At 36.6% G+C, this 23,401-nt stretch overlaps 2 protein-coding genes across 2 annotated transcripts; one reads left to right on the top strand and one right to left on the bottom strand.

Annotated features, from left to right (window-relative positions):
- Positions 1–1,984: 1,984 nt before the first annotated feature.
- On the top strand, positions 1,985–12,474 carry LOC131359080 (gamma-aminobutyric acid receptor subunit rho-1). Its single transcript, XM_058398635.1, has 10 exons — positions 1,985–2,110; positions 4,460–4,510; positions 5,037–5,143; positions 6,015–6,082; positions 6,683–6,906; positions 7,870–7,952; positions 9,480–9,620; positions 9,705–9,857; positions 9,986–10,182; positions 10,545–12,474. The coding sequence occupies exons 1-10, from the start codon at positions 1,995–1,997 to the stop codon at positions 10,839–10,841; spliced, it is 1,437 nt and encodes a 478-aa protein (XP_058254618.1). The 5' UTR covers positions 1,985–1,994; the 3' UTR covers positions 10,842–12,474.
- A 2,340-nt stretch (positions 12,475–14,814) lies between these two features.
- Positions 14,815–20,028, bottom strand: fam98b (family with sequence similarity 98 member B). Its single transcript, XM_058398321.1, has 8 exons — positions 19,878–20,028; positions 19,259–19,404; positions 18,972–19,085; positions 18,552–18,736; positions 18,300–18,380; positions 17,582–17,698; positions 16,818–16,985; positions 14,815–16,285 (listed from the first exon to the last, which is right to left on the bottom strand). The coding sequence occupies exons 1-8, from the start codon at positions 19,913–19,915 to the stop codon at positions 15,917–15,919; spliced, it is 1,218 nt and encodes a 405-aa protein (XP_058254304.1). The 5' UTR covers positions 19,916–20,028; the 3' UTR covers positions 14,815–15,916.
- Between the last annotated feature and the right edge of the window lie 3,373 nt (positions 20,029–23,401).

Raw genomic sequence — 23,401 nt, 5'->3', positions numbered from 1 at the left:
GACAACCCTCCAAATCATTAAATTCAGGTGTTGCTTTTCAGGGGTTGGGCTCGGCCCCTTAGTTCCAGTGAAAGGAACTTAATTAGAAATTTCATGCTCCCCACTTTGTGGGAACAGTTTGGGGATGACCGCTTCCTGTTACAACATGACTGCACACCAGTGCACAAAGCAAGGTCCATAAAGACATGGATGAGCGAGTTTGGTGTGGAGGAACTTGACTGGCCTGCACAGATTCCGGACCTCAACCCGATAGAACACCTTTGGGATGAATTAGTGCGGAGCCAAAACTGGGATGTCTGTATTTACATGTACATAAATTTAATATGGAGTTGGCCTGCCCTTTGCAGCTATAACAGCTCTTCTGGGCTTTCCACAAGATTTAGGAATGTGTTTATGGGAATTTTTGACCATTTCTCTAGAAGCGTATTTTTGAGGTCAGGCACTGATGTCGGACGAGAAGGCCTGACTCACAGTCTGTGCTCTAATTCATCCCAAAGGTGTTCTATCAGGTTGAGGTCAGGACTCTGTGCAGGCCACTCAAGTTCCTCCACACCAAACTCACTCATCCATGTCTTTATGGACCTTGCTTTGTGCACTGGTGTGCAGTCATGTTGTAACAGGAAGGGGACATCCCCAAACTGTTCCCACAAATTTGGGAGCATGAAATTGTCCAAAATGTCTTGGTATGCTGAAGCATTAAGAGTTCCTTTCACTGGAACTAAGGGGCCAAGCCCAACCCCTGAAAAATAACACCTGAACTAAATGATTGAAAACTTTTGGCAATATAGTGTATGTTTGCTTGTATGTATAGTATAGTATAGTATAGTATAGTATAGTATAGTATAGTATAGTATAGTATAGTATAGCAATTGTTATAGTTATTTTTTTCTTATTTTTATATAATTTGTGAGTGTTCACATTTGCACTGAATACTTCACCAAATGTCCAGATATTCCCAAGAGTATCTTCTCTTATTTCATTGGCAGTAATGTGATTTGAAACCTTCCTGCCAAGCAGGTTCTTAGTTGAATCAATAAAAAATCATAAACGTATAAAAAACAATATATGTTGCAAATGTCAATGCATTAAGCTTTTGAAATACATTTTGTTGTTGGTTTCGAGAAACATAGTTCTTGTTACTCTGAATGATCGTGATTGTTTATTCGTTCATTTTGTTTGGTTGTTGTTTCTATCAATTTATTTATATTGCTTTAGTTATTAAGGCTGATAGTGTACTGGAAATTGGCATGAGATTCAGCTATGAAACATAGCATTTCATTCAGCATGATGGAACCATCTTGGATAATGGTTGTTTAACCATTTTTTGAATCAGTGAAAATAAAATCATAACCCCTGCCAGAATTAATTCGAAAATGTCATTATGATCTTTCCATCTATTAAAATCAGGCCATCAAAGTCACAAATACAGTGCAAACATAGCATACATCACAAAATATCCAGATTATAAAATTGAAGAGGAATTCAAGTTTGTGGCCATAAGCAAAGAAATAAATGACCTTGTTGCCATATCATTAGTGTTTTTTTCAGTCCTCCTGATTACCAGAAGATTAGATGAGCTGAGTAAACTTAAAAAAAAAAAAAAGGCGACAGGGTTGGGGTTGGGAAGGGGGGGTGGTGGTTGTTAACGTCTTCTTTTCAGTCCAGCTGTACATCTGTCAAGGATCTCCTCCATCCTCGTGACTGACCTCACAGATAAATGCAGAACACTGGATCATTAGGAGAATTGGTCCGGGGCGGTGCAGAGTGAGTGCGACACATCCACCACTGGAGGGATCAAATCTGTGCCATCTGACGCTCAGGGATTTATGGGTTAGTGAAAATTGCTTTTCCCAGTTGGGAGATTAAGAACTGAGTGGTGTTTACAGTGAGGGCTGAACTGTGTGTTCTTCCTTGGCTCCTGTGCTAAAAGAGAATGTCCTTCGCTCTTGTTCAGGACCTGTGTGTAGAATCTGACTGGATGTGATTGGAGGACTATGTGCACTATGCATATAGATGCTGTAATTGTGCTGATCTGTATCTGTTTAATGGGTGCTGCTGGGAAATCAGTCCACCAGAGGGGTTATAAACCCGAGGCCTACAAGCAAAGCAGGTAAAGAGGCCGTTTGCTCAGTAAAATTCTGTGTGTGTGCAAAAGTCGCTTCTTTGTTTGCATTAACTTTAGTGAATGATTTAACCTCAATTTTTTAAAATGTACAATTGCAATTGTACAAAAATTTTAAGTGTAAAAGTAAGATTTTATAGTTTTAAATTGTAATTGCAAACATCTTCATTCAGCTTTGACTAACAGCCTTCTCCATTTTATATATTAGGATATGGATTTTTTTTTTTATTTAAATTAATTAAAACATATTTAAAAAGTAATATTATTTGCTTCCAAGTGGCTAGGGTGGCTAGAATCAGTTTTATTTTTGAAATTTTTTAAAAATAAATCTTTCTATAAATTTTATGTTGAACTCAAACAGTTCAAGGGAAAAAATATGAAAAGCAAATTTTGTTTTAATAAACAAGTTTGGTAGAAATACCACACACTACCAAATATCACAGTGGGTAGTGTTTTAACCTCAGGTCCAAGGTCCCTGATTTGATCCTAAGCTCAGGCTCCAGTAACTGTCTTTGGGTGCATGTTCTCCCCATGATTTGCATGGATTTCCTGAAATCTCCTAAATCACCTAAAATATAGAGTGCACATGGTAAAATTGCCCCTAGGTGCCCTGTGATGGACTGGACCAGCCTTGATTTGAAGTGTTTTCTGTAGATAAATGTATGTTTATGAACTGTTATAGGTCAATATTTTGTATTGTTGTAATATTTAATTGGTCCAAACAACCCAGTTAATTTATCTGGGAATTTAGGAAAGAACTGAGAAACCTGATACACAGTGCCAACATTTTAATGCATTAATACAGTTTATTCAGGGCACTAAAACAGAAGGCTGGATTAGATACTCATGTTCTACCCTACAAAGAAAGAAAAAAAGAAAGAAAGAAAGAAAGAAAGAAAGAAAGAAAGAAAGAAAGAAAGAAAGAAAGAAAGAAAGAAAATGAATATGAAAATGAAATAGAATATGGTGCAAATATTTCTCAATGTGAGATTAGAAGGGTATAGAAGAAGAACTTTTCAAGCTTGAAAGGAGTGACACACGGCTTAACAATCTTCTATTTGCTTTATCTTAATCTCCTAAGGAGAAATATTAAACAAATGTACCTATATTCCAAACATTTTCACTTGATAAAATTTGTCAATGCATATACAGTAGAATAGTACACACACAAAGTGCAATAACCAGAAATAACATTTATGTTCCACAACATTTCTATTAATTTGTAACACAGTAGTTTACCCTTTATCATAGCTATACACGATAGCAACAATATTTCACCTGATCTGCAGTATTTCATCGGTTACTTCAGCATAATCCTGTAGGTTTATTTCAAAATGCAGGAGTATTTCAGGTAAAGATATAATTAATTAAAAACATGCACCCTTGCATATAAGACATTGCACACCCTTAAGTGAGTAGACCTGCAGTTTAGTTCACTGATGTAGGAGGCAGGATGGATTGGACAAAACCTCAAAGCCAAGAGGATTAGTAACCAGCTGCTGAGTGGGATAGAAGGAAAAAGCAGCCGTTAACACAGAACTCTCCATTTCTCCCAAACAGCAACACCCTGTCATCATCATGGCAGATTATATCAAATATCACTTTACACCTTGACATTCCGCTGCCTGATAGTCTGTGAGACAGTACTTTTGTTTATTCAGTAATCCATTTTAAGCATTCAAATTGATTTACTGTGACCTATTTAGTGTTATGCATGCAAGGCTTACTGTGCATAAAGAGCAAATTCTTACGTGATTTTCAAATAACAATACAATAACTTATGTGTCATAAAGATAGAAAAAGAAAAATAATGGATAAAATAAAATCCCACTACTGGGAAATCAGTAGTATTGTGCAGCAGTAGTTAAACAAATGGACAAGAAGGCACTAAGTATAAAGACTGAATTCTTGATTCTGATTGGTCAGAAGTTGTTAATTCATTTAAAAGTCTGTGAGTAGTTCAAGCTACATGGCAAATAAAAAGTGCACATATTAATGTGTGGTCATGTATATATTAAGAAATTACACAAGGACTTATTCAAAAGAGAGAATAAAAAGAGACTGACTGTTTATAATGTAAATGATAACAGTGATAACGTTTATGGTAGATGTTCCACAACATTTTATATCACAATTATATATATATTATATAAGTTATATATATAAAAAATAATAAAATATATGTTGGGTAGTTCTTTATTTAAGTAAAATTGCTGTGGTATGAGAATATATAAACTCATCATTTATTGTTTACCTATAACAGCATGCCCAATCATATTTTACAAAGTGTTACCAATCTGCTATTGAAATAATTTGACCTGATTCCTTTTGTTTCAGGTCCCGGAGAGAACTAGAAGTGGTAAATGGAGGAAGTCATAAGTCTGGCAGGTCTGAAGATTTTGCTTCATTTGATCTGAAGTTGAACTTCAGTGAATAAATGTAGCTGAAAAAAAGGCTGCCTAAATTCTGAATATTTTTGTTTAAACCAAGCATGATCTCTATTAGAACTTTACAGGTTTATCAGTGTTTGCATAGATTAATGATCTACCCTCTGTGCACAGGGTTTGCATGTTCTTCTCATGCTTTAGGTTCTCTGGTGTCCTCCCCAAGTCCAAAGATATGTTTTAGGCTGAATGACATCTCTGAATTGTCCGTAGTGTGTGAATGGGTGTGTGTGTGTGTGATTGTGCCCTGCGGTGGGTTGGAACCCTGTCCAGGGTGTCCCCTGCTTTATACCCCATGACCCATGGGATAGACAACCAGGCTCCCTGTGACCCTGCATAGGTTAAGCGGTTCAGAAAATGGATGAATGGATATACATATTAATTAAAAATACTATAGATGAATGTGTTTATTATTCTAATTTCTGATTTAATTTTAGTTAATTAAAAATGACTTTTAATCACTGAAACAGTCCAATCTTCAGAAGAAGTCCAGATCTAACAAAATCTCCTGTGACAAAATCGGAACAATTATTAAGGATAGAGGACCATGACTTTACAATGAGGCCAGCATTTGGAGGTAAGTTTCCAACATTCTTATCTGCAAATATATTTTTCTTGGTCAAATGCATCATGATTAGTTTTTGGTAGGTAATACAAAAGAAATGAAACATAGCTAAGAGACTTACAGTATGCAGAACAAAATGTTTATCACAAGCGAACTGCAAGCAAACTGCTAATCGCAGTTACAACAAGATATAAATGGAGAACTCATAGCCATGAATATTGTCTGATAATATAAATGATCATGAAACCTGCTTAATCCTCAACAAGAGCTGCTGTATTACAAAACATGTCCATATGCTGACAGAATGAATACACTGATACACGAGCAATATCCTGTGGTCACATTTGAATATGTTCAGACTGTACAGGACTGTATGATTTGTTTGTGGTTGAATGGTCAATTTGCAGGGATTGCACTGTGGTTCCACATGCAGTGAACAGGATAAAAAAAAACCTTTGTATGCTTAGTAACTCAGTGTTTTGCAATGATAGATCAGAAATCTCAAGATATTAGCGTAATCTAAAAAAAAGCTATCATAGCAGGATCAACACAGTCACATGTCAACTGACGGCTTTAAAATGACCTAGTGAAGCAAAACAGAGACCCGGTCACAAGCCAGATGTGGGAAATTTGATCCACTGTGACCTAAATGTAGTTTCTTTTATTATGGAACGTTATTATAGGCCAAAAACTAAAATAGGGCAAATTCCTGTGCATGAGCATCATCAAATCCTGAAGGAGTGATGAAACCATTTTCTTCACATTTGTAATAAAATGGAATTAGTGAAATGTCTAACATTTAAATATATTATAATTAATATAAGCCTCTGAAAGAAAGAATGCAATCTTTGCTATGCTTATTTACATAAGTATGCACTTGCAGGACCTCCTATACCAGTAGGGGTAGATGTTCAGGTTGAGAGCCTTGACACCATCTCTGAGGTTGATATGGTGAGTACTTATCTATTAATTCAATTAGTGATAATATATGCACGCATGTAGATAACATGTCAAATGAGTAAGTGATGTTGCACTACATCATCCCCTTACTGTCCTCTAGAAAAACTGAAACCTGAAGAAAAACCTGTGTTAGAAAAATTGACCTGAACACCAGTCTGTACAATTGGAATCAACTGTGCATGTCTTTAAATGACTTTAAATGAAAAATTTAACTGAATTTATTGTAGCCATCATGAAAATACTGATTTCTCAGTATTGTCTCTTCTAAACCTGCATCATACAGACCTATAGAATGATCTCTATTTTCATGAGAAGTTGGTCAGATGTGATAGAGGAGCAGTATGGAAGAGAAGATTAAGTGAAAATAGAATAAGCATTTTAAAATCCTTCTTGATGATTGGTTCCTGAAGAAACTAGTCGAATCACTGACCAATGTATCAGTAAAAGGTGTTATCTCCTGAATTTCTTAGCATAGAAAAGCATAGATTATTGTGTGTAAATGTGATGAATGTAAATTTCCTGTCACATGAAAGTTAGAAATCCTTTATCACCAAACTGTGTTGTAGAAAGCTGTATTTTTTTGTATCTCAGGACTTTACTATGACTCTATATCTGAGACATTATTGGAAAGATGAGCGCCTGGCCTTTCCAAGCACCAACAATCAGAGCATGACCTTCGACAGTAGGCTGGTGAAGAAGATTTGGGTGCCTGACATGTTCTTTGTTCACTCGAAAAGATCTTTCATCCATGACACTACTACGGACAACGTGATGCTGCGGGTTTATCCTGATGGAAATGTGCTCTACAGTTTACGGTACAGTCGCTTTAACCTAAGACAAGTGGATTTTTAAATTATTATTATTATTATTATTATTATTATTATTATTATTATTATTATTATTATTATTATTATTATTATTATTATCATCATCACATTTCCATTTATACATGGCATTTAGATTTACATTAGCCAGCAAAGAGAGTTGCTGTGGCAGATTTGAGGCTTGTTGCATTGCTTAGGGCATAGCAGCAGGAGGAAGGATCAGCTGGAGAGCAAACAACTATGTCCAAATGTTCCTGCCTCCAGGCTACTGCTGTCCACAATACACCACTTTTAGTTAAATTTAGAACATTCCACTCAATATTGAACTCATGGACCTCGGATCGTGCCGCAAGGGACAGCATCACTGAGCAATCGCCTCTCTTCTTCTCTCCTCTCCTCTCCTCTCCTATACTTTCCTCTCCTCTTCTCAACTCTCATCATGCTTATACTCATTTTAGTGTAACCTAGGGGCTACACTACACTTATGCGATGTTTAGGGATTTCAGTTAGTTTTTTCAAGCCTGCAGCAAAAGGGACACATGGCCTGCATAATGTGGTAATCAAGAGAAACACTAACCATTTATGTCCTCCATATGCCATTCACATGGATTATTAAACTAATAAGCCTCATTACTATGAATAGGCACAATCTAACTGACATTGCATGAAATAAATCTAATTAATTTCATGTTAACATTTAGTACCTCATTCACAGGGTGAAAATGTGAACGCAGTTTAAACACACAGAGTCACATTTGGTGTGCTTGATATTCATCAGTGCATTCTTTAAATTGTAAATTGTTTGACTAGTTATAACATTGATTGCATTGCGGATAATACTGAAGATTACCAATGAATATAACGTCGAAAGTACTTTTGCAAAACTGTGCCTTTTTATCTGAATGAAACTGTCAATGTAATGGGATTAAATCATCATGTCATTGTGTTTTGCAGAGTAACGGTCACTGCCATGTGCAACATGGACCTCAGTCGTTTTCCTCTGGACACACAGACCTGCTCACTCGAGATAGAGAGCTGTATGTGGATATGAAAAAAATATATTTTTGAATAATTAATGTAAAATTTAATATAGAAAATTCATAGGAGTCTCTGAAAGCAGTGCTGGCCGGTGAACGTATATCCTGTGTTGCCAGTCGATTTGAACGGCTCATACCTTGCCATAAATTATACATCACTGATTGAACACTGTAATGGTATGAATTGTTAGCCTTAGTAACTTTGAATGTGGAAAATCTAGCTGGTAAAGCTATCTAGTTGAATAAAGCTAGTCGAGCTAAGCTAGTAGAATATCTTTGCCAGCTGGTAAGTGCTTGTATAAAGAAATTAGCTTCTGAATTGTTGGTAGTAATGCTACACTGAAATAACACAACAGTAAGCCAATTAGAAAATGGAGGATGTGGTAGCTCAGTAGTAAAGGTGTTGCACTATTGATCTGAAGTTTGGGAATCTCAAGTCCACCAAGCTGCCGCCCTGAGCAAGGCCAATAACCCCCAAATTGCTCAGCTGTATAAAAAATGAGACAAATGTAAGTTGCTCTGGATAAGGGTGTCTGCTAAATGCTGAAATTAGAAAATCTCAATCATTTATTATTGAATAAATAAGCTGGAAAACAACTTCCCACTTGTCAAATATTGACTTGCTTAGTTCGGTTTGTATTTTGGCAGCTGGTGGCTGGGCAGGCTAAGATGAATTTTTTCAGCAGTTCTAGCAACTCACAGACAAGCCACAACCTTGGGAAACCACATTCAGTTTTAACACTCATCTGCAGAATGTCACTTTAATTATTTATCTTGAATAGGATAAAGACTATGTCTTGCGATCACTGACCAAAGGAGCCTGGAAACATTTGCTCAGTGTGATGAATCCAGCTTGCAACTTAATGATGCTGATGATGGGCTTAAGATTTTGTGAAACATAAGTCCATGGTGTGTGAGGTGATGTAAGGAGTGCAGGGCAGTGGTGACATGGTGTGGGGAATATTTTACTGCCACACATCAATTCCTATAATACACACTGAAGAACGTCAAAACGACCTTCTGTATCAAGTACAACTAAAAAGCCTCTTGGTGGTCCAGCGGCAGGATCCCATGTTCTAATTGCTGGGGCCTGGGTTCGATTCCAGGGGCAGGGAGCTAAACCCAGCCACTGAAGAGCTTATTCTCAGTGCCAGTCCCAAGCCTGGATAAAATGGGAGGGTTGCATCAGGAAGGGCATCTGGAGTAAAACCTGTGCTAAATTGAAACCTGCAGACTAAATGATCCGCTGTGGTGACTCTAAACAGGGAGCAGCTGAAAGAACAACAACACATAGGAAAAACCTAAGAAGTTGTCATTGCTTCAGTGGCCCTTTTTAGGCCCCTAATCTCGACCTTATAAATACTTTTGACATGAGAAGGATAGAGTGGTTTGCTGGAAGTCAATTCTCCATGCTATTTGAGGCATAACATGCTACTAGATAGTTGTATCTAATAAACTGGCAATCACTGTACAAGCAAAACAGAACAGCCAAGAAAAGTAGTGAAATATGTTGTTTTACCATTGTAGATGCATACACTGATGATGACCTCATGTTGTATTGGAAGAAAGGGAATGAGTCTTTGAACACAGATGACAGGATCTCGCTGTCCCAGTTTCTCATCCAAAAGTTTCACACAACTACCAAGCTGGCTTTCTACAGCAGCACGGGTAATCCATCATACTGTGTTACTCTTACAAAATTACTGTACAAACTGCTTCCAACTATGGTGCTAAACTGTGTTTTTTTTACAGGTTGGTACAATAGGTTGTACATTCACTTCACTCTCCGGCGCCACATCTTCTTCTTTCTGCTGCAGACATATTTCCCTGCCACACTTATGGTTATGTTGTCCTGGGTGTCATTCTGGATCGATCGCAGGGCCGTACCTGCCAGAGTACCTTTAGGTTAGTTCACCGGTTCCTACCTAAACATAACATAGTACCATACAAAGAGCTTACTCATGTTTATTTGCAAAAAAATTTTACTTGAAGACAAACTTTAAGAATTTGTCATTTATACTCTTTACTCTTAGGTATCACTACGGTTCTTACGATGTCCACCATCATCACTGGAGTCAATGCCTCTATGCCACGTGTGTCCTACATCAAAGCAGTGGACATCTACCTGTGGGTCAGCTTTGTGTTTGTGTTCCTTTCTGTTATCGAGTATGCAGCGGTTAATTACTTGACCACTGTGCAGGAGCGTACAGAGAGGAAACTCAGAGAGCAAGTGAGTGTACACACAGTATCATACACCATTAACACACTTTATGGCACAAAAAGGAAAGTTTTAAACCAGCAATATTAATACATATTTGATTTGATATATTAGATTTTAAGTGACAGACAGGGTATCAGCACCTTGGCTAAAGAAATTTGCACATACAGGAATGATAAACCTGATAGCATGCTCAGTTTGGTGCTTGTAAAACCTAACAGCTCTTATTGACTGATTTGCCTCTGAATAAAATTACAACGCTTCAACACAAAGGTCCCATTATGGAATGTTGCAGATGTTCCTCTTATTAAAAATGTTTGCTTTGATTCCCTCCATCTATAACTATTCATCCTGTTAATGCTCTGACTCTTCAGTTACCATGTACATGTGGTATAGCACGCCCAGATGAGGACTTGATGGTGAATACTGCCTACAGTGATGTGGACCAAAGCACCACAGGGAACTATGGGATGCCAGACAATGAAGTAAGACAGGAGAGGATCTTTGCTCAGTTCACATTAGCAGACAATCAGACCACCAGTCAGGTGAGGAGCTTAAGAAGCTACGTCAACATCTGGATAGACACTCACGCCATAGACAAGTACTCGAGGGTGATCTTTCCTGGAGCATACACCCTGTTCAACATCATCTACTGGTCCATCTACTCCTAACACATCACCGAGCTACAGGACTGGAGTGGTCTAGACTATAAAAGGCTTTGTAGAGCAATGAATATTCACAAGAAGAAAAGAAGTTAACAACAGGGATGACAAAGGTAACAGCTTGATCCATTTGCACTTTTTTTTCAAAATGCAATTTAATTCTTGGAATTTTTACAGCACTTTTGAAAACTTTCATATATTTATTTCTTCTTTGACTAATATTTTATTATTTCTGCTACTTCTTTCATTCATTTGGTTTCTGGTGCAACCTTGGTATGAGAATTAATAAACAAAGTCCTTTAAGCATTGTAGGATTTCAGATTATGTAGATCTTAAATCTTTTGTAGACTGGGACTTTTTTAACTATAAAATAAACTTCCACAGACTTCATCAGTACTTGTTATAACATTTATTTTATGAACATTAGTAAATAGACAAATATTATTGGATTGTACTCCTTCATACATTGGGGAAATAAACATTTTTTTTTTAGCAAAATGTAATTTTATGTACAAAACCTCCTCTAAGTGATCGCTGTTTCTTTGTAAACACTCACAGCGTTGTCTCTACTGACTTTGGCTCCCAGTTTGGCAGCTTTGTTGTGTTTGATGTGATTGCATTTACATTTACATTCCTGGCATTCGGCAGACGCTCTTTTCCAGAGCGATGTACAAAATTGCTTTGAAATCAATGAGTACATTAACACTGGTTCAGTAGGTCACAGATTTAGGATAACATCAGCCTAAAAATTTTTTTAATGTACATACGACAATACATTAAACAAACAGGGGAAAATAAGAGCTAGTTTAAGTGCTTCAGGAAGAGGTAGGTCTTCATCTGTTGTTTGAAGACAGTCAGTAATTTGGCTGTACGGACATCTAGGGGAAGAGTCTATATGTATACCTACCTTGTATCCTGAGAGATGGTGGGACCAGTCAAGCAGTGCTAGTGGATCGGAGGGAGCGAGGTGCAGTGCATTAATAAGAAATGTAAATGTAAATGATGTGATTACCATATTCCTCTGACAGAACACATTATATCCAAGTATATTTACAGGCTACTTGTTTTTGAGTTTTGGATTAAATTCAATCATATATACACTACCAGTCAAAAGTTTGGACACACCTTCTAATTCCATGGTCTTTCCTGATGTTTATTTCTTTCTACATTGTAAAACAATGCTGAAGGCGGCCGAAATACACAATAATCTCGTTTGAACAGTTGATATTGAGATATGTCTGCTACTGATGCTCTGTAAAGCCTTCATAACGGCTCTAATCTGAGGTGCTGTTAATTGGTGATTTCTGAGGCTGGTAACTCTAAATGAACTTCTCCTCTGCAGCAGAGGTAAGTTTTGGTCTTGCTTTACTGGGATGGTCTTCATGTGAGCCAGTTTCATCATGGTGCTTGATGGGTTTTGCAAATGCACTTGACAATACTGTTCTTGCAAGAACTATTCCAGAGCACCTGACCTTCATGTCTTAAAATAACAACTGACTATTTTTTGTTGTCATTACATATGGATTACTTAAGTCCATGTGCGTTATTTCATAGTTTTGAAATCTCCAGTATTGTTCTAGAATGTAGAAAATAAATCCCTAAACAAAAAACATTGAATTAAAAGGTGTGTCCAAACTTTTGACTGGTAGTGTATATATATATATATATATATATATATATATATATATATATATATATATATATATATATATAATAATGTACCTAAAAAAACAAAAACAAAAAACCCTGGCTTCCCTTGGGTGTCTCTGAAGCCCATCTTGAGAACCACTGCTGTAGATTACAGATCTAACTGTACACAATGGACTGGGTTTAGAAAATAATACACTCATGTAGACATCATGTTCATTGTACTTTATATATTTCTTTTAATATTCTGTATAAGTGCTTTAGATGCTTAATCCTCTGCATCTTAGATTTATCTTCCAATTTGAACACTATGAACACCAGATTCCACAAAGGTTTTTGCCAAAGTGCTCAAAAACAGAAAGAAACCTACAATACTGATACACAAAATAAGGCAATGGGGTTATCAGTAATACATGTTAATGTCGTGAACACATTGTTTTGAGATATGCACCAGTGTAAACTCTTTAGATTGCTGGAGCTGAAGATGCTCAGTTAATGTTTGTGTAAAACAAATGACTTGTTGGTCTTGACAACTGAGAATCCACACAGAGATGATAAGTTTATTTTGTTGAAATGCCATTTGTGAGGTCTAGCATAACTGTTACTGTAGTTTGCATGATTTTTATACTGCATATCATTCTGAAACTGTAGTTGTTATTTGTGTATCTAGCCATTTTGTTTTGCATCATTCTGTACCAAGCAAAATGTCATGGGTTGGTCAGGTGGTATAATATAATTACCAGTCATTTTCCCACTTGAGACCAGTTTATTTCTTGTGCGTTGTCTTTTAATCTTTTATTTTATATTTCTTTGTTTGCTCTATCACACACATAAAAAACAGGAACTGTTATGTTCACACCAATTGTGAATATTGACATGATTTATGAGAAATGCAATAAACAATAAATATACTGCAGAAAAAACCATTAAGCTATGAATCTGAAGATGCTTTCATTTAGAACTTCCTCCACAGAGAAGCCACCAGCAACATACTCATATGGTAGCACCATACAAGTGACGTAGAATTCACGCAAAGTGTATAGCAGGAATTTATACTCACAGAACACAGAACATTAACCACTGAGCCACTACAGTCCACATGGGGATGACTCAGTAATCCTACTGGAGATATGGACATTACTGTAAGTGTGGACGATTATCACCAAATCTGGGCTATTACTCAAAATGTCCACTGAAGTGTATACACATAATGCTAAAAAAATTCTGCTTGAAGACAACAAACTAGTGTTTTAGGTTCATCAAAAATATCGTAATACCTGTTTTATAAAAATAAAGAATGTAAAACATAACTAAATGTAAATTAGAGAGCATATGATTGAAATGGTAATATCTATCTATCTATCTATCTATCTATCTATCTATCTATCTATCTATCTATCTATCTAAAAAAAATCTGAGCTGGGGTTTGCAATATATGTATGATTAATATGTATAATTTATTATGCAATACACACTATTATATATTCATCCCATTAACCATATCTCATATTGTAGGCTATGAATTTTACAATAACTAAAGATCATTACAAACATGACATGCATCACAATAAGACAAAACTTTTACTACCCTTTAGCGGTTGATTCTGAAGTACTGCAACAAAAGAAAATGTTAATTTATTGTCTTTATCTATGATCTTTATTTTAGCCGCTGATCTATTTTCCCAGCTTCCTGTTTGATAGATATACAATATTAGGGTTTGCTCATGTTTTAGGGACTGTAGATCATATGATCATTGGTAATCAGAGCCTTGCAGATATCAACATTAATAACTTTGATAGTATTAAATTGGACGTTTTTATTTTCTAATTCAATGCTCCTACTATCTCTGGGGTAAAGCAGCACTGGAGGATTTCAAGCATACTGTAAATCTGGCTAAAGCATTAAAGGAAGAGATTGCATCACCATGTGCAATATACAAATTTTGACAGATACATGCAATGCTACAATTATGGTATGATGCTCCAAGTGTGGCACATTGCTGTAGCAGGCTCTCTGATTCAATCCTGGGCTTAAAATACTGTCAGTGTTACTAATGTGTCCTCATGTCCATATAGGCTTTATCTGGGTTCTCTGGTTTCTTACCACCTCCCAAAAACATACCAGCCGATGCACATTTCAGCTGTGAATGAGTGTGTGTGTGTATGGACCGATGTCCCATCCAGGGTGTATTTTCGCCTCTTTTCATGTTCCTTGGATAGGCTCTAGATTCATGACGACTCTGACCAGGATAAAACAAGTACTGAAGATAAATGAATGTCATGGCCACACAGGAATTAAAGACTTTCTTCAGCAGAATAAAGATTGGATAAGCATCCTTTATTATTAAATATTCCATGCACTGTACAGGTGGTTAATATCTATTATTATTTATAGGGAGTAGTGAACCATTTGGGCCTCAGAAGTAGGTCAGGTTCAAATACTTTTACATCCGATTTTGAACCCAGCATGATCTTGTGTTGTCTGTTAGGATCAGCTCTTTACACCTCTACATGCTGTGTCTAAAGAAGCTTTTCTTGACACTTAAATAACGGAAATGCTGCTGACTGCATTCTTCAAATCTGACACTTGATGCTGTGTGAACAAAGTATTTTAAATGCTAGAATCATAAAGACAGGGTTCTTTTAGACATTTTTTTTTATCAGTTTATATACCTAATTGAGAGCACTCCATGGTGCAATACTATTAGAGGTTTTGTCAGAGTCCTTGTATGTATGAAATAAAAGATAATACTATAAATTAGTGTAACTATAAATTAGTATAAAGTGTTGTCTACACAAATCTTCTACTGCAACTAGCACAATTTGGGTCACATTTCTATTAAAATAATAATATAAAGGAAACACCATACAAGAAATTTACTAATTCGATCTGCTACTTAATTGAACAAAGTAAAATAGAAAGCATCAGCACCATTCTATATTTAAAAAAAAGGTCACATGCAGAGGTGCTAGAGTACAGCAGCTTTATTTGGAAGAAATGTTGCACTGTTACTGCCTTCATTATTTTAATCTAATATAACACAATGCTAATCCTTAGGATCCATCAGACAAATCTGGTTAATAAACAACATAAAAAGTGCACACAAATAATATTAAAGATGATTTAAAAAGTGAATGTGTACCTGAAAACCGACATGGTACTGCAGACATGCTTCTCATTGTTCCTATTTTCCATGTAAAAAAAAAAAAAAAAAAAAAGATGTGTGGCAGATCATTACCTTTCCTCTATGACCTTCTTGCCCTTTCGTCTCAGTCGATGCATCTGACTGATTTAAATATGCTTAATGAATCCTGTCTCATTCTTTTCAATATAATTGTAAAAAACGGAAATTCTGTGGTGGATACCCAAAAGCAGCCTAATCATATACACTTTCATTTTAACATTGTGCTTAGCTTTCATCACAAAGGACATCCTTTTAACGCTGATAATATCCCCCCTGGCGTCGTCCTCCACCTTGTCCACCGCTTCCATGTCCACCACTTTTATGTCCGCCTCCTCCATATCCTCCACCTCCATAACCACCTCCTCCTCTATGTCCACCACCTCCATATCCACCACCTCCGTAGCCACCACCTCCGTAGCCACCACCTCCGTAGCCACCACCTCCGTAGCCACCACCTCCGTAGCCACCACCTCCACGTCCTCCTCCTCCGTATCCACCGCCTCTGTATCCGCCTCCTCTTCCTCCTCCGTCCTGTCGCTTCTGCCAGGGTGGCATCTCAGGGGGAGGAGCTTCAATCTCTGAGGGTCTTCCTCCTCGATCAGGAACCCTTCCCATCAACACCTGGGGATTAATTAATAAACAGAAAATTCCTGAGCTGAGGAATGATTGGATTTACTCTATTTAAAGCTAAAATGGGAAATATGGAGTTCATTTAACAAAAATAATAATAGTAGACACCAGATATAGTTAATTTATGTCTATCAATATTTAGACATACTACTGAATGTTTATAATGATGGCATGAGTATTCATTCAGACTGTAAGCACTGAACTGTACATAAAGGAAGATGGTGCTGGCAGGGGTGTGGTTGTGTGCTACTTTGTGAATGGGTGGAGATGGAAACGGGAAGTGGAAAGGGGGAAGACGAGAGAGAGAGAGACTGAGACTTGAGATGAGAGCTACACAGGGACACCTGACCTGTCTGCTTGTGTAAAAATGAAATACGATATTGAAAAGACGGAAACAATGAAAGGTTCTTTAGAAGAAGAAAACAGAGAGCAGCTGCCTTTCGTTTCTTCATTTCCATCTGAACCCACATGTGCCACAGATATAACGAGAATCTGGAGCTACCAGTATACAGTTTGCACTCACCTTGTTCACAGCGCAGGCCGTCCTCTTCCTGCAGGACTCACTGCTGGTCTTCACCATGTTGCAGATATCTTCTCGTGCTGCCAGGAGGTGAGCAAGGCTTACCGATGACTTTAATGTCAGTGAATGTCTCTTGGGCTGATAGGCCCTGGCCATTGTGTCAGTTTTTGCCTTATGAAAAAGAACAAATGGAATTTACTTGCTTGATATATTCTCACTGATCACATTATGATGTTCCTCTGTACATTTCACAAACAGCCAATCATGTGGCAGTTAATGCTTCAGCTAATGTTCAGATCAAACATCAGAATGGGGAAAAAATGGCATCTCAATGTTGTTACTTCCCACATGCAACTCATCTTATGTCTACACCAGCATAAAAATGCATCAAGCCATGAAGACACAACTTGCCTCAAACTGATTCAAGGAACATGACAATGAGTTCAGTGTGTACTACAATGGCCCATTGAGCATCTTTGGTATGTGGTAAAATGAGATATACACAGCACGAATGTGCAGGTGCCAAATCTGCAGCTATAGTTAATACAAAGAAGCAATTACTTTAAGGAATCCATGCCACAAAGAAGTGACAAGAAGAATATATGTACCTAATAAAATGGCCTGGTGAGTGTATACTTGATGTGTATTTCTACTAACTCTTACATTCTCCAAGTAAAACTAACAATTTTATACTGCATAACTTTGTGATGCCACTTGAATCAAATAGAAACATGACACAGAATACAGAAAGCTGCAGGTCAACCTGCCTTGGCTCTGTCTGACCAGCCGAAAGACTGCACAGTAACATCCAGCCGCTTGATCAGCATGCGCCGACGACACTCATAGTCTGCCAAAAGAACACTGTTTATCTTCTCCAGCTTTCTCTGAAGATAAAAAACAAGTCAATTATTAGGAATAACAATCCATACAATGCAAACACTAACACTAGAGGTGTGCACATGACTGAAAACCAGTCTGTCCTCTGCCTGAAAAATCTTGCCATGTTCCTGCAGTTTATTCATTTTACTTACATCTGCGTATGTTAGAGGAATTTAGTTCACTCAATATCCAAACAAAATACAAATTAGTCATTCAAACAACAGTCATGGTACCCAGGATAAAGTGTTTACTGAAAATGAATGATTTTGATATGATACACCAATCTGCTGTGTTCAGTATATTCCCATGTTACTGAATAATGTCTTTCTTTGTCGTTTAAGCGTCATATCTGACCATCAGCTACATCTACATTTATGTTGGTTCCACAGGAGTCCCAATGTTACACCAGTAGGGTTCACTGCAAAACATCCACTATTCATACACACAACATTTCTCTAAGGGACAATACATTGTGCATCTTGCAATATAAATCTCACTGCTGTATTATTCTGACTTCTGCTCATAATCTGCTTGTTGCAGTACGCACGTCATTCACACAGACCAAACAACTTTCTGTGATAGTAAAGTTTGGTGTGTAACACTTACCCACTGCTCACTGTTAAGAGACTCCTTTAACACTGGTTTTCCAATGTGCTTTTCTGGAACTTTCTTCAGCAAAACTTTTATCTGAAGCAACATTTAACAAACTAAATAAATAAGAACCCATACTTAGCCACATCTGTGCATATATTAAAACACTCAGCTGTTTTCATAGTTGATAAAATTGTGACACATTATGTTTTATAATGTGACAAAAATACATTATTCTTTCACGTGAGACATGTGCAGTAAACATACCTCACTTTCTATAGATGAAAATAAGTCTGTTGTCTGCTGTTGTTCTGGCTCTGGGAGTTTCAGCACTTTGCAAACTGCTTGGAGGTCTTGAAGAGACGAAGTCTTTTTCTCAACCTTTGTGTCTTTACATTTTTCTCTTCTGCTTGTTGTAATCTGTGTGGCCTGAAGTTCTGATACTAAAAACACTGAGGACACAACATTGTTCATTACCTATTGTGACTTGATATCTAATGACATATATATATATATATATATATATATATATATATATATATATATATGACTATATCTATATATATGACTATATCTATATATCTATCTATCTATCTATCTATCTATCTATCTATATCTATCTATCTATCTATCTATCTATATATATATATATAAATAAAACAGTAATATTTGAGTGACAAAACGTACAAAGGATTTTCAGATGTTGCTTTTTGGTCTTCAGTTCCCCATCAAGCCCCTTGTATGGACAGGACAGCTCTTTCAATAGTTTGCTTATTTCCAGTTTTGCCTTCTCAGGATCGTCTGTAAAAGCACATCATGGGTAAAACTGAAGGCAATTAGATTAGAGTTAAAAGAATAAAAGCAAAAGACTAGCAAAAACTAAGACATGTATCATACCATTTTAAATGCATTACATAATGAACAGTTTAATTATGCAACGAATTGTCTAAATTATGCATCACGTAAAGAATTACCTGTCATTTCTGATTTCTGATCCTTGGCATCACAGTATTGGTGAAGTTTTGATGACAGCCATGTACACACGTGTACAAACTCCTGAGAGTTAAACCCTTGTTCACATGCTGCTGAAAGTGCCTTTTCCTCAAGGGAAACACTGTAGCTGTGAAATAAACAACATGGCCTAAAACTCAACAACAGCAAACAGTGAGACTAAAACTTTCAAAAAGACTGATTCAGTCCTCATAAAACAGATATCCCTCATCGATGTACCATGTTCTAGCTACAGTAAGTGGGACTTAAACCATCATGTGTAGCCAAGCCAAGATCATCATCAAATACTGTCCTTATATGTTTTAATAGTCTTATGAGTTCTAAATAGCCGATCACTGGGTGTATTTCTCATAGGACCTTTATTTTTCAACTCTTTAAACAGTGTTTTGCTGGTCTTAAACGATATTAACACGTGTATTATTATTATTATTATTATTATTATTATTATTATTATTATTATTATTATCCGGATCTTGTGCTCACGAGCTCCTCGCACTGCATATACTAACGTGCCTAGCTAACAGTGCTAAGCGACCGTGCTACTCTGCATTTAAGGTATATCCGTGTATTTATTTTACTTACCCGACTTGATCAAGTCCATCAAGTATGTCGCTTTCCATTGCACACAATTAAAACAAATTAGTTAACTTAAATAATCACAAAAGTAGCTCAGAAAGCGTGCAATTTATATTGAAGCGCGCAGCACGCATGTGCATCGATAATACTTCCGTAATGCAACACGAACCTCGCTAGACAGTTCCGACGAACACCTCTAGTTACTATGAGAGCTTAAATGGTCAATCAAAAATCGGAGAGAGAGAGAGAGAGAGATGTGTTTTATTATTATAGAAATGTATTATATCACATATGTAGAGCACAATATTAGAATACATATTTTCTCACCAGAAATATTTTACCATGTTACATCATACACAGGATAAGGTAAGCATCACACAGGAAGCTGACCCCAAAGAGGTTGGAAAAATGAAATATGGATAATTTTATTTTCTCTTCAGGAGGTTATAAAATTGTCATGACTCAAATATTGGACATATTTCTAACACTTTCATAAGATGCAGTACTATTTTAACAAAATAATATTAGACAGTGGTAAAAGCCATTCTTCTATAGAGTATTATAGAAGTAATTTTCCTTCACTTGTAAACAGTCGATGCTTTAAGGATTTCAGGAATGTACTGGAAGTATTTTGTTTTTTTAATAGCAAGAATGTTTAGACAGTGCGGAAATTAAAATAAAACAGCAATATGTATTTAATCCATAGGCTACAGAATGCATCATGAGTGACCCTTTTCATCTGAGGAAGATTATTACATTTATATAATGTCTCCCAGAAACATATAATGATGAACATAAATAAGAGAGAATTATAATTTAATAATTAATTTTAGTGAACTATTCAGGGTTGCAATGGATCTGTAGCTTATCCTGGGAAAAGTGGGTGTCATGAATACATCCTGGATGGGACACCAGTGTGCACAAGTGTACACACACACACACACACAGGTAAAATGTTCAGTAACTAGGTTCTGCTTGTAACTACACACCATCCACTTTATTAGAAATACCTACAGACAAACAATTATCTAATCAATGAATACGTGTCATCACCCAATGCATAAAGCATATATAGGTGAAGATCTCAGATATCAGAAGATATCAGAACAGGGAAAAATGTGATCTCTGTGACTTTGGTTATTGCTACCAGGTGAGCTATAACCAGTTGCTGATATAATGCTAATTATAATAGTGGGTAAGAGTTTTACACACACACCATTCTCCACAGAATAGTGCAAAAAACAGAACTACACACACACACACAAAAAAACAAACCCTCTAGATTTAAACGGACAGGGGAAGGCTATGGCTGTTACATAAGCACTCTTTACAACTGTGGTGAAAAGAAAAGCATCTCAGGAGCAGAAAGCACACAGAAAACACACCAAACCCTGAGTCAGCTGGGCTAGAACAGCAAACCACATTAGAATCCACTGCATGTTCTTTTCCTGTCTTCAGCTATTTTGTTTTGTGTCAAAAGTAGCCTCAGATGCGCAGTTTTACCTGACAGGAAATGCGGTTTTCTGTTTTTGGAGGCACTCAGCAACAATTTTTGCCATGTGTTCTGAGATGCTTTTCTGCTTACCACAGTTGTAAAGAGCTGCTCGTTCTTCTTGGAACTCTCTTATCAAGTTGTTTTGTTTCAGCCCACAGTACTGATGCTCAGGGGATGTCTTTCACACCATTCTGTGTAAACTAAACTATAGAGACTCATCCAGCACCAACAATCATGCCATGAACAAACTCACTGAGATCATATATACACGTTTCCCCATTCTGATGCTGGATGTCAACATCATCTGACCTTCTTAACATGATGCTATATAACTGGCTGATTAGATAATTACATGAATGAGCAGCTGTTCCTAATAAAGAGGCTGGTAAATTTATGTTAATTTTGCTTTGGTGTACATACATTTATTTTTTTAAATATCAGCACGCTTATTATCAGTGAAATAATATTACACTAACAATTTAGAACCATTCTTTAACAATGACTTTAATTTAATTTAGTTCTTATTAACATTGATCCCTTATACTTACCTCTGTTTCCTTTTTTTTTTTTTTTAGCATGGACACACACACACACACACACACACACACACAGCCAAGAATACATTAAAACTCACCTTTTATTATGGTAATGTTATTTTATATGTCAAATTACAAGTGTATGATGTAACATAAAAACAGTTACAAACATTTGTATGCATATTTACATTATATATTTATGAAACGTAACAAGCTACATCTGTATAAAGAAAATACAACTATGACATGAGTTACTGAACTATAAATATTACATCATATACTTGGTATTTTTCAAACCATGATACAAATACCTAGACATGTAGAAATCAATTACAACCATAGCAAGAGCGGTTAAGTTTTCGGATGGAAATTCTGATGGACGTGAGGCACTTTTTCGAGGTTGTCAGTGGGTGAAAGCAGATGGCACTAAAACTCAGAGATGCAGATCAAGAACCAGGCAGTGTTCATAGTGGAATCATCAGAGTACCATTTATACGGCAATTACCATAACACAAATGTCTTCACAACTGCAAACTAATCACGTGAACTTTACATCATCAAGCGCTATGAAAAGGAGGGGTGGGAGAAAAAGCCTAGCTACATGTCAGTGCACCAAAGCATTGAAGAATTCCAAAGAAACCACTAAACTGCTGTGAACATAGCTGTTGCTGTTTTTTTTTTTTGTTTTGTTTTTGTTTTATTACATCACACAGAAATGACAGATTTACATAAGCATTTCTCTAAGCAGTAAAGAATGTTCATCTTTTATGCATTCCCGAGTTATACACAAAGTCCAAGAGTTCAAAAAAAATAAAAGACTAGCAGCAAGTGGTTAAAAACTGAAGACGGATAAATGCTAAAAAGTTAACGTCAAAGGAAGCAAAGAAAGCAGACAGGTTGCATATTAAATACAGCACATTACATGTGGCTTCACCGTGCTGCTTAATGCAGAATGAAACTAGGCATTACAGTATCTGCCTACAATAGAATTGTATGGATGTGGCCTATTCTACATGTCTTCTCAGCCAGCAAGTTTTGTTAAGGTTCATCAAACCTTGGTTCAGCTTGCGACGAACAAAATAATGCAATCTGATACAGTATGAGAAGGATAGACTATAAAAGAAAATAAAAACACCTGGAAACATAAAATCGGGTGTGCTTAACGAAAAAGACAAACACAAGGAAACATTTGTGATCAACAAATCCAAAGTTTTAGTTTTTAACAGTCATCCATAGCTGAATTTTATTCCTCTCAGCGCATAATTAGTGATTGTTTCTAGCAGCTTCATATGACGAAACCTTTGAGGAGTGGACTGCCACTACTGTACCTTCTCTAGCCCTCTTTCTGCAATACCAAACTAGAGCCAATCTCTAGTAAAAGCTCGATCGTTTTCATCATGTACGCCCTCTACTTTCAATGTGAAATAATACTAAAAGGTGACCTATGTACATAATGCTGTCAACTCAAGCTATAGTATATACTGACAGCAGTGATAAAT

The sequence above is a fragment of the Hemibagrus wyckioides genome, linkage group LG09 (assembly GCF_019097595.1).
Source record: "Hemibagrus wyckioides isolate EC202008001 linkage group LG09, SWU_Hwy_1.0, whole genome shotgun sequence".
NCBI classification, from domain to species: Eukaryota; Metazoa; Chordata; class Actinopteri; order Siluriformes; family Bagridae; genus Hemibagrus; species Hemibagrus wyckioides.
This window is presented reverse-complemented; position numbering and strand designations above follow the sequence as displayed.

Excerpts from the sequence above, each read along its gene's own strand:
- LOC131359080 (XM_058398635.1), top strand. The coding sequence starts at position 1,995 with ATGTGCACTATGCATATAGATGCTGTAATTGTGCTGATCTGTATCTGT. Across the intron at positions 6,907-7,869 it reads AATGTGCTCTACAGTTTACG|AGTAACGGTCACTGCCATGT; the intron begins GTACAGTCGCTT and ends TGTGTTTTGCAG. Across the intron at positions 9,621-9,704 it reads GGCTTTCTACAGCAGCACGG|GTTGGTACAATAGGTTGTAC; the intron begins GTAATCCATCAT and ends TTTTTTTTACAG.
- fam98b (XM_058398321.1), bottom strand. The coding sequence starts at position 19,915 with ATGGAAAGCGACATACTTGATGGACTTGATCAAGTCGG. Across the intron at positions 19,405-19,877 it reads GATGGACTTGATCAAGTCGG|CTACAGTGTTTCCCTTGAGG; the intron begins GTAAGTAAAATA and ends TTTATTTCACAG. Across the intron at positions 18,737-18,971 it reads GCAACATCTGAAAATCCTTT|TGTTTTTAGTATCAGAACTT; the intron begins GTACGTTTTGTC and ends TTGTGTCCTCAG.